This window comes from Staurois parvus, unplaced genomic scaffold, assembly GCF_062004578.1.
Source record: "Staurois parvus isolate SC_StPar_1 unplaced genomic scaffold, SC_StPar_1.0 ptg000719l, whole genome shotgun sequence".
NCBI classification, from domain to species: domain Eukaryota; kingdom Metazoa; phylum Chordata; class Amphibia; order Anura; family Ranidae; genus Staurois; species Staurois parvus.
Window position 1 is genome coordinate 7,661,725 of NW_028318515.1, and position 12,037 is coordinate 7,673,761.

Genomic DNA, 12,037 nt, shown 5'->3' on the forward strand with positions numbered 1-12,037 from the left:
TCTCACAGAAAAAGGACACATTAATACTGTGTGTTACTGAAAAAATAAAAAAGGAGCAGGATATTCAAACTTCCAACTCGGATTCCCCAAGGACTTAACAATGAAATGAGTTTAAAAAGTATTCCTGGAACCATGACCCCACTCTTTCCTTTCTAATTAAAACTTTAATTTCAAAAGTCCCTACATAAGGGTATGCTCTGTGTTATGTTAGATTAAATATCCCTTTTAATGTCACGGATGTTTATGTCCAGTTTAGAATGAAAATGTGATGTTGAATGAATAGTGTACTTCGGCTATGTATTTGGTCTATGAGTTTTGACAGCCTTCTGAGACATGTTAGAATCCAAATGTCACGTGGTTTATTGGTTTTCCCTTTCAATACCATTTTTATATTCTATGACTGCTGTTTTTAAACATGGGACCACCCTTGGCCACTACAATTGGTTGAAAAGGCTGTCAGTCCCTTTAAGACGCCGGTGAGGTGTAAATCCAGACAAAGCACACAATCACCTGGGAGAAACGTGTTGACATAGGCAGCGTCAACTAGCTGGGCACCACCACCCACCGACAGCGATGTTCCTAGCCGCCCATCGCTAGCATTACTATTGCTTTCCCACTCATGAAGATTTTTGGATCCCTTTACCGAGCTACCGCTTGACAGCAGGTTCTCGAAACTTTTGGCTGGCATATAGAGGTGAACTGGAAAGCATCAGCCGCACAAAAGCACCACATTCGCTTCCAAAGTGCCACATCCACAGTAAGGAGGACTGGATATCACCGAGGGGAGCCTAACTTGTACACTGGAGTGTGAGAGCCCACAGGCATTTTATGCAGCGTAGCTGCTACCGTGCCAACATCACCAAATATAATCTTTGGTCATTGGACCCTCCACACTATACAGGTAACACTTTACCCATAATTTACTGGATGACTTCGATCATTCCTTTGCTGTCAAATGACAGACAATTGTGCTAGATGCACAGGGTGCTAGCTGTACCTGGACAGATGCGAATTCCATCCAATTTTTCACTATCACGCCCATGCAGTGGGCTAACAGCCTGCCCTACCCATCAGTACTTCCATAAGGGAAATAGGACTATATTGGACACTGGTGTACCAGAGTTCAATCTGTATTGTCTCAGCTCTAACTCTCTGGGGATACACTAACCTTGCATCCAGTGCTTTGATTTGCTGTATATGATAAGCATCCTGTTATTGCCCTAATATCAGGCCACCGTTCTCAGACTCCAGTCACTATATCACTCCATGAGTGATTTTTAACTGCCCAAATACTGTATCCTCTTTAGCAACATTAACTGATGTAGACTGTTGGCCTGAAAGCATGTGCTTTTAAGGAGACTCCGATTACATTTTGCAGTGCGTGTGGATGAGTGGATCCCCGGGCTTGATTTTCAAGGTGACGTTATCTTACTTTATTTTAAAGTGTCTGGAGGATCGTTGGACATATGGCCTAATTTTACACTGGTTTGATCTCAATAAAGTTGTTTAAATTTGCTTACACTGCAGATTGTCCCCATTTTATTTTTCTTTAAAGTCCCCATAAAGAGGCTTAAAGGAGAACAAAGTTACAGTGGCACCCTGACTGCCATTAGGTATTGGAATGAAATCCTATTGTCAGACCCTATGCTGGTGCAGTGGGTCCTGGGTTCCTCCTGGTGCACGACAATGCCTGGACTCATGTGGAGAGTATGCAGGCAGTTACCCAGTCCATATCAGTATAGATATCCAGCATGATATGTTTTCCCATTGAGATCTGATGGTGTTGTCAAAGTGTTCCTTTATTTTTATTTTGTACATTGCTCAAAAAAATATAAATATAACAGTCTCGATATTAATGCATTTCTGAAATTTGTATTTTTTTAGTTTATGTAACTCTCTTTCCACCAATGACACTAATTACAACTACATGGGGAATGGTTTTTGAAAAACAACAAGGTTTCATATTTTACAGTCCTTTATTGCCAATTCTGTCATTAACTAATAAAGCCCATAAAATGTAAATCCAGAGTGCTATTGTTTGCTGTAAGTTTGAATTCTGGCAACAGTCTTCAGCAATGATGCAGCTCTGAGCAATATTATTAGGTGTCCTTACTGCAATACCAGTCATAGCCTGCAGACAGCAATACAATACAGCACAAAAGCAATCTGCAAGCAAAGACCTCAGTGCAGTTATGTTTCAATGCAAAAAAAAAAAAAAAAAAAAAAAAAAAAAACAGTAACAAAAACTCTCCACCTTCCATTTCACGCATGCTTTAACAGAGTGAAAAGGGGAAAAAAAAAAAAAAAAAAAAAAAAAGCAATGGTGTGCTAAAAAGGTTAACAGAAAGCAGATAGCCACCAGTGGAAAGGGTTTTCCCCTTCCACACCCATGACTAGGACACATCCAGTTTTTCATGTTTTAGTTCGGATTGAAAAGTACACAAACACATTGCAAATCACTTACCTGCTATACTTGCAAATATTTCACTGATTCCAATGAGAAGGTACTGAGGTAGCTGCCACCATATGGGAAGTTTAGCAGCATAATATGTGACATTTCCAATCTGTTGGATCTCCGTATCCCCCCGTTTTACAATCTCCAGTCTCTTACTTTCCAGAAAACCTGCAACCACAGAAACAAAAGTAAACACTGCAGTTTTATTTGGAGAGAAAATGATCAATAAATCGGCACTATCAAAGTCCCAGTTTTATCTGCACAATGCTCATCTCAATGGAATCTACTTCTGGAGCTTGGGTGGTTGTCTTAGAAATCTTCGGTTTATTAAGCTGGTATTCACAAAACTGCACCACTGCTCATGAATTAAGAGCAGGGTCCGGTGACAGACTTCAAGTAAATCTGTCATGAGAGGCTGCCATTGTCCACTTCCTTATTGAAAATACTAGATATCTGGCCATGTACCAGCTTACTGGCTACTTATCAATGACAGAACAGATATGTGGATCAATAACGTCAGAAAGAGAAGTCAGCAGTCTAACTGCATACCTGTTCCAGTTAATACTCAAAGTGCCAAAACAAGAGGATAGGGAGGACAGCCAGATAAGCAGTATTTCTCCAGTGTAATGATCAAAGAACTTAAACAAAAGGGGTAAGGACAGCCAGGTAAGCAGCATTTTTAGAAGTAGCAATTTCAGGTTTACGCTAAAAAGTGAATTGAATCTGCAAGCCTCCAAAATAAAGCAGAGACATTTACTGTCAAAACAGGATACATCCAAGAAGCTGCCATATCACGTTGCATCTCCTGACTCAGAAATCACTGTCCCTCTGTTATGCACACAGTGATGAGATTCTGTGTTTGGCTTTGACCCCCCCTTTCACTTCTTTTCTCCCCTATTAGTTTGCTGATGGACATGGGGCTCTTTCACACTGGTAGCCAGTAAAAACAGTAAGTTGGTAAAATGTTATGCCCGCCCCCCAAATCCTAGCAACAGTCAGACAGGGCTGTTCACATGCTGTATATGCAATGCTTTGCAGCCTCAACTTTTTTTATAAACTTGGGGAGCAGAGTTTGATAGACAGAACTGCCCTTCAAACTCACCCATTGACTTCAAAGGGGCCGAGCCACAACTGCGTGCAAAGCACTTGTGTTGTGGCAGTGCTGCATTTACAGGAGCAAAATACACAACCTCACCACCTGTTAAATGCTCTCTGAAAAGCAAATGGTGTGATCATTCTCCAGAGGGCATCACAAATGTACAAGGGCACCAATATTGAAGTGCACAAAAATTGTAGGGGCAGAACAGAGCCAGAAACCACAAAAGCGGACCGCTACTTGCATAAACATGCCAGGTTCACTTTATTAAAAAAATTGGCTATACATAAACTTTAGTTTTTTTAACCACTTCAAGTCTGGACACTTTCACCCCCTTCCTGTCCAGGCCAATTTTCAGCTTTCAGTGCCATCACACTTTGAATGACAATTGCAACACTGTACCCATATGAATTTTTTTGCTATGTAAATGAAAAAAAATCCAAAAATGTAGAAAAAAAAAAAGTTAACCAAAAATATATTTTTATATTAATGTTTTTTTTTTATACACTGTCACCCTAGCAGTACAGTGTTACCATAGTAACACTACTACTTGTGGGGGGGTGGTTTTTTTTTTTTTTTTAATCCACAGCTTGCTTTTACACCCATAAAGGCTGTAAAAGCAATCATTCCTCCTTCTCTGGCTGCATTCTTGCAGCCATTGAGAACTACAGTGTGAGCTGTGATTGGTCACAGCTTGTCACATGGCACAAGGCTGTTGTGAATAGCCTTGTACCATGTGACCTCTGGCCCAATCAGTGATCACATGCAAAGTAGTAAGCAAGATGTCACTTCTGACGTTGCTCACTACGTGTGAAATCTGTGATTACAATCAGTGATGACATGATCGGGAACTCGCAGAGAGGTCCCGTCCGACGAGCGATGTTCCCGTGTCTGGAGGACACTGGATCGAGGTGCTGGGTGCTCCTAGGGAGCGGGGAGGCCATTTATAAACAGCCACCCATCCCTGCACTGCCACCGTCCAGCCGTTTATATACAACGGCCGGACTGGAGGTGGTTAAATGTAGGCTAGAGTAGGGAAGGGCTAAGCCTCTGGTTCACACCAATGCTACTTGTCATGCGACTTCAAAGTGGCAAGTTGCATGACAAGTCACATCCCATGTCTTTCAATGGACAGAAAGGGTTCCTGTACCATTTTTGTACGACTTCATACACATTAAAATGCATTATTGAAGTTGCACTGAGTGGCAGTAAGTCACAATGAAATCATACATCATAGTCAGATCTCAGTTTTCTTTTACTTCCTGTCTTGGACACACCACAGGAAGAGGAAATCTCTACAAGTCTGGGGAGTTACTCTTTTAGACAGTTGTCCCAATTGGAAGATTTCCCCTTTTCTTGGTTGCAATTATAAAATTTGCCTTTTGTGTCAGTGACAAATCTGCAGAGAAGCATATAGATAAGTATCCTTATCCTCATTTCTTCTTTTCCCCCCCATTTCAGAATTAAACAATTGTGGCTTTATATACACTTTAACCACTTGCTTACAGGGCACTTTTGCCCCCTTCCTGCCCAGGCCAATTTTCAGTGTTCAGCGCTGACGCACTTTGGGTACAGTGCTGCATGACCACGCAATTGTCAAACAAAATTTTCATCATTTTTTAAAGATAGATAGTGCTCTCTTTTGGTGGTATTTAATCACCAAGTTTTTTTATTTTTTGCTAAACAAAAAAAAAAAAAAAAAGTTTAAAATTTTTTGTCAAAAAGTCTTAGTTTCTGTTATACAATGTTGTAAATAATAATTTTTCTCCTTCACCGATGTGCCCTAATGAAGCTACAGTGATGGGCACTGAAAGGCAGCACTCATGTATGCCACTGATAGGCAGCACTGAAAGGCAGCTTTGATGGGCACTGATGTGGGATTGATGGATAGGCACTGACAGGTGGCACCGATGCCCCCTCTGAATGCTGCTTACCGGCTCTCCCCACGCGCTCAGTGGGAGGAGAGGACTGCCGATAACCGGCATTTCCTTGTTTACATGCTATCAGCTGTAATTGGACACAGCTGATCACAGGATATGGTGTGTCATTGGATCTTTACTGTGATTGGCAGGGACCGGGGGGAGGGGATTGGTGCATGCACAAGCAGTTAAAGTGGGAGGACGTCATATGACACTCAGAATGAGAGCCGCCACCAGCCCGTCATTACCTTATATAGCGGGAGGCAGTTAAATAAGCACCTTAGTTGGCACAGGATAAAGATGATCTATGATGCTAATGGAAATGTGGGTTTAATGGCTGTAAAGCTCTCAACAGGAAAACTCCTGTGACAGATCGATCAGTTTTAGTAGTCCCATACATAAATAAATGCCCTACAACAGTAGAGAATTGTGGATGGAAGCAACGTATACAGACCTGGGCACTCCATTCTTACCTGCAGCCAGGACTGAACAGGTTACAAAAAACATTCCCACAGCAATCCTCTTTAGTGATGATGGTAACAAGCCTTTCCTTTTCAAAACTGGGTCCACCACCTTATCTTTAAGGGGGATTAGGATTAAAATGAGAACTGCATCAAACATGGTGAGCCATGCTGCTGGAAACTGAAACACAAAATGGGTTACAAAGTTAAACCGGTCATCTAAATGACTAGCTGGTTCAGTAGTCCATTAACAGTTTTGCAGACCAAGTCTAAAAATTCAGCTTCTGTCAACATTGGCAGATGACTGATGGGAGTCTATGCATAAAAAGTGTCTGAAAAAGGTATGCATAAAAAGTGTCTGAAAAAGGTATGCATAAAAAAGTGTCTGAAAAAGGTATGCATAAAAAAGTGTCTGAAAAAGGTATGCATAAAAAGTGTCTGAAAAAGGTATGCATAAAAAAGTGTCTGAAAAAGGTATGCAAGATTTAAGTGAGTGGAGTTTAAAAATGTTAAAATAAAAAATCTGAAACTATGTTTCAATCTAAAAAAAAAAAAACTTTTACTCCCTGCACCAATGCTGCCAGTTATTCCTAGAATACGTACTTTACAACGGTATCAAACCCAAAAATGTAACATTGCAGCTTTCTAGTCATTAAATGTGGTGGCTGCATTTGTTTAGACTCCATTTACCTTCTAATTACCTGCAAACGTGAAAAATGCACCTTGTAGTTATCCTGTTGACATGTCCGTAACATTTTAATTCATGTCATACTATCACATTAGGTGGTTATACCTAGACGCTATTCTATGCGTTTTTCTACTGTACTGTAAAGAAACTGCTTTTTAAAAAAAAAAAAAAAAAAAGGATTTGTCCTCTGTGCTGAAAGCCATTGTATTGGCCTTACGGGAAACCCACCAAGTTGTACTTTTTGGCTGCAAGTTCGATCATAATGGCAAAAAAATTCAAACCTGTATTTGTCTACAGAGTCATTTTTCAAACAGCATGTTGTCTAGACACAGAATAACACAATTGCCCAAATTTAAATGACACCTTGTGCCCAGACACTTTTATTAAGGTGTTCCAATATTCTGGCAGAGAAGCTGACATGTCTCAAATGTTGGACTGGTATAGATTTTGGAACAGAAACTGCAGCAAAATCCTAGTCTGCCAGAATAATATTGACATGTTTAGATTTATGAATGGCAAAATCAAACATTTGCTATGTTGAATATTTATAGGAATACCACTTGAATATACTTACAATAACTCCCAGGAATGTCCTAGATTGTACCTAAGTGACTTGATGCATTTAGGAAAAATTAGGTAAATGCACTAACTGAAAGCCATCAAACACAAAATTCAATGCTCTAAATTAAATGCAATGGATTGGAAAGGGTTGCATCAGTTCAATAACAGCATTTTGTAGCACACTTCAGGAGGCAGTGGTGGTGGTTAAAGTGTGGTCCAGCTTGTCAATATAAATGCTTCTAATATCTGCTTTTTGTGGTTCAACTGCATGATACAATGTTGAATCAGATTGTGATTTTATGAATACCCAGAAGTATTACTCAAAAGATTCACTGCCATAATGCTTCAGCTTTGGGTCCAGGCTAAATGTCCTTCCTGACATTTAAAGTGAACCTGTGCTTTGCATGCTTTCCCATGCAGGAAAAAGCAATGTTTACTTGAAGGTGGACCCCACCAGTTGCACATACCATGTACATACTTCCCTAGCACTTTGACCACAAGAGAAAGCCCTATGTAAACTGCAAATCAGAAAAAGGAACTTGCACAGGGCTGAGGTCTCTCCCCCCATCCCATGTGACAGCACTGGGTACCCGATAGCCAATCAACAAGCATCAGCACAGTCATGTGGAAGTCACCCTTTATCCGGTAGCAGGCAGTTTCTTTATGCCCAGTGGCCAAAATAGAGCAGGAAATGAGTGATGTTAAGATGGGACTATGCTGCTGGTGGAGCCAACATAAAAAGGTAAAATTGTTAATTTTCCTTAAGGCCTGTGTCTGTGGTGTTTGAGACATTTCTGAGATCATTCAGAATTCATCAACAGGTGCACCTGACATGCAATGGACACAGGCATAAAGAAATGCAAGGCAAAGTTTCACATTAAAAAGAAGAACAGCAAGGTAATTACAGCAGAAGGGGAGGATAGCAAATTCTTGGAGCTAGTTGATTCTTTCCTTGAAAATTAAAACATCAAACAAAACACAATGTTCAATGGAACTGGCACTTTTTGTAATTAAAAGGTTCCAATTAGGAACAACTGCTGAAGGTGAAATATAGCTTTTCAGTATTCATTGCCAAGGGAGAAATTTGATGGGAAAAAAAAAAAAAAAAAAAAAAAAAAAAAAAAAAGAAATGCCACAATGGGAGAGGAATGTAAAGAAATCAGCGAGACAGGGTTGTATGAAGACCACATAAATGATTATAATACACCATTCTGATATATTTAAATAAAGCTTACCGTATGATTTTCACGGTCAAATATCTGCGGGATTAACAAGTGGAGGCTCTGAAGGACGTATGTGGTTTGCATCTACAATAGAAAGCATTGTTTGTACTTCACTATAATTACTAAAGTACGATTTGAAGGCTTTAGGTCACAGACATTACAATGCACATTTGCTAAATAAAGCTCAGTTTAACCACTTGCCTACTGGGCACTTTTACCCCCTTCCTGAAAAGGCCAAATTTCAGCTCTCAGTGTGGTTGCAATTTAAATGACATTTGCACGGTCATGCAACGCTCTACCCATACGACTTTTTTTCCCCACAGAGCTTTCTTTTGGTGGTATTTAAAACACCACTGGGTGTTATTTTGCACAAAACAAATTTTAGTTTCTATCAAAAAATTGCAAACAGGTAATTATTGTCCTTCACTGATGTGTGTTGATGAGGCTGTACTGAAGGGCAGTGACTGGCAGCACTGGTAGGCACAGAGCAGCAGCACCGATGGGCACTTTTGGGGCTAGACGGATAATCAGTGCCCAATCAGTGTAGATGTCTCCTTTCACACTTCATGGTCATCGGTAGTACTTTCCTTCTGCTGTGACAGCATGAGGAAAGTACTGCCGATAACCATCAAGTGCGTTTACACAGTGATCAGCTGCAATTAGACATAGCCGATCACATGGTAAAAAGCCACTGTGATTGGCCCTTTACAGTGTCATGTGATCAGATGTGTCCAAAGGACACAGCGATCACAGAAAGCGATGAGAGCGTGGTTCTGGGAGGTCATCATATGATGCCTTCCCAGAACTGAATGACCGTGCTGTAGCAGTCTTTCCGCTATAGCATGGAAAACATGTGGCTAGAAAGCAATTCCACTTTTGTTGAGGGAAAAAAAAGCATTCTCCTCTGGGTGATCTATGTGCATTGCAAGGATTTTAACAAACTTCATTGCAGTCTCTCTGATTTTGCGCACCCGTGCCGCCTTGTAGCAGCATTTCTGCTATAGGGTTAAGAAATCAGCTGAACCAAACTTATTAAAATCAATAAACACCTTAAAAAAAAAAAAAAAAAAAAAAAAACACCACACACCCTATGCTGAACATTAATGTACTTGCGTGGTGCCAAGCACATATTGTAAGAATATTTTATAGGTCATATGCATGAAAGAAGGGGCATTAAGGCAACCTATACCACGTAATATAACATGCCCATAGATGCTGCTGTAAGCTCTTTATTGCCCCCTCCATGCCACAGCTCATTAGCAATCCCTAAAAAAAGGAACTGAACACTAAAATAAATAAATAAAAAAGGGAATGATACAGAATGACCCTGTACAGAAAAATTGCAAAGCTAAAATGACCTCATTTCTCTTTCCCTTAACGGCTACAACAATTTTGTTCACTACTGGCTTACCTACTGTTTAATGGGACAGAAGGAAGAACAACATTGGTCACTTAAATTGATTATAGTGATGGCAGGTTAAAAAACTACCCCAAGTTCCTCATTTCCATCATTAGGCAAGTTTTGGCAGATACCCAAGCCTAGTCAGCAATGGGAATAACGATTATTCTTGGGGTGTGTGGTGAGGTGTTAAGGCAAGCTGACCATTTAGTTATTAAATTAAAAAATACTAATAGTAATATATCCATAATAGTAAGCATAGCTAGTTGATTGTAAAGGGCCCAGAAGCAAGAGTATTAAAATATATGGCCTAAGAAAGAAAATACTAACCTGGAAATACACAGTCCAGTAAGGAATTAGGGCCAAAAAGACTGGTATTATCTTCACAAGGGCTTTAACATCTTCTACCTTATCATCTCGGAACGGTCCTCCACGAGAAGCTTTGGCCATATCCAAGATACTTTGATTAGGCCGATGAGAACCATTTGTTTGGCTGCTTAAAATAAAGATCTGTTAATATCTTACACCAATATAAAAATACAATATAGCATGTCATCTCTTGAGCAATCATTAGGGACTTAACCACTTCAAGTCCGGACACTTTCACCCCCTTCTTGTCCAGGCCAATTTTCAGCACCATCACACTTTGAATGACAATTGTGTGGCCATGCAACACTGTACCCATATGAATTTTTAGCATTTTTATGAGACAGATAAAATTTTGGTGGTATTTATTCACCACTGGAAATTTTATTTTTTGCTATGTAAAATTAAAAAAGTCCAAAAATTTTGGGAAAAAAAAAAACCCAAATTAGTTCATAACCAAGAATTTAATTTTTTTATATAAATGTTTTTTTTACAGACTGTCACCCTAGCAGTAGACTGTACTACTTGGGGGTGATGGATTTACATACATACATTGCTTTTACACCCATAAAGACTGGAAAAAATTTCTCCTTCTCTGGCTGCATTCTTTCAGCCATTGAGAACTATTGTGTGAGCTGTGATTGGTCACAGCTTGTCACATGGTACAAGGCTGTTGTGAATAGCCTTGTACCATGTGACCTCTGATCATTCACAGATTTCACACGCAGTAAGCAATGTCAGAAGTGGCATCTTGCTTACTACTCTGCATGTGATCACTAATTGGCCAATCAGTGATCGGGACCTCGCACAGAGGTCCCGTATGATGATTGGTGTTCCACTGTGTCCGGAGGACACAGTGGGCACTGATTTGCGGTGCTGTGCGCTTCCAGGGAGCGCGCACAAGCAGGGGGCAGTTTAAAAACCGGCCGGACGGGAGGTGGTTAAAAATATAAAACTACACCTATAGTACTGTCCATGAGGATAATGTGCACTGTACAGCTCCCTATAGCACTGACAGATCAGTTACCAGGCATCTTTTATCAATATGCAATCTGCCAATGCTTACCTCTACCTGAATAGGCTAGCTGGCTGGCTGTTATGCTGATTCTCTGGCTTCATCATTTTAAGTCAATGAACAATTCTGCAGATCCAGAGGAGCTGGATTCATAAATTGCTTTTCACTGATAGCTTCTATAAATGTGTTAGTTTTCGCATTTCCGGAGTCCAGCTTTAACCACTTGAGCTCCTGAGGATTTACCCCCCCTTAATGACCAGGCCTCTTTTTGCTACTCGGCGCTGCACTAATTCAACTGATAATTACGCTGTCATGCAATGCTGCACCCAAATGAAATTTACGTCCTTTTTTTTCACACAAATAGAGCTTTCTTTCGGTGTAATTTGATCACCTGTGCGCCTTTTATTTTTCACTATAAACAAAAAAAAGGCCAAAAATTTTGAAGAATAATATTTTTTACTTTCTGCTATAAAAAAAAAAAAAAATATAGTAAACTCAAAGTTGGTTATAAATTTTGGCCAAGACGTATTCTGCTTCATGTTTTTGGTAAAAAAAAAATCCCAATAAGTGTATATTGATTGCTTTGTGTGGAAGTTATAGCGTCTACAAACTATGGTATAAATACTGCAATTTACGCCATTTTTCTGCTATACAGCGCTGCGCTAGTTTAACAGACAATTGCATGGTCATGCAATACGGTACATAAATGAAATTTACATCCTTTTTTTCCCCTCACAAATTGAGCTCTCTTTTGGTGGTATTTGATCGCCTGTGCGGTTTTTATTTTTTGCGCTATAAAAAAAAAAAGACAATTGAGGAAAAAAAAAAAAAATATTTTGGACTTTTTGCTATAA

At 39.8% G+C, this 12,037-nt stretch overlaps 1 protein-coding gene across 2 annotated transcripts in view; it reads right to left on the reverse strand.

Moving 5' to 3' along the window:
* The window catches only part of SLC15A4 (solute carrier family 15 member 4), a 60,063-nt gene that overhangs the window by 12,622 nt on the left and 35,404 nt on the right, over positions 1-12,037 (reverse strand). The window contains exons 3-6 of one of the 2 annotated variants that reach the window (XM_089653718.1): positions 10,133-10,298; positions 8,416-8,487; positions 5,944-6,112; positions 2,465-2,623 (exon numbers count right to left, since the gene is read on the reverse strand). In XM_089653718.1, coding sequence (XP_089509844.1) covers positions 2,465-2,623; positions 5,944-6,112; positions 8,416-8,487; positions 10,133-10,298 — 566 coding nt within the window. The remainder of the gene's footprint in view (positions 1-2,464; positions 2,624-5,943; positions 6,113-8,415; positions 8,488-10,132; positions 10,299-12,037) is intronic. The other variant, XM_089653719.1, reaches the window with a different exon arrangement.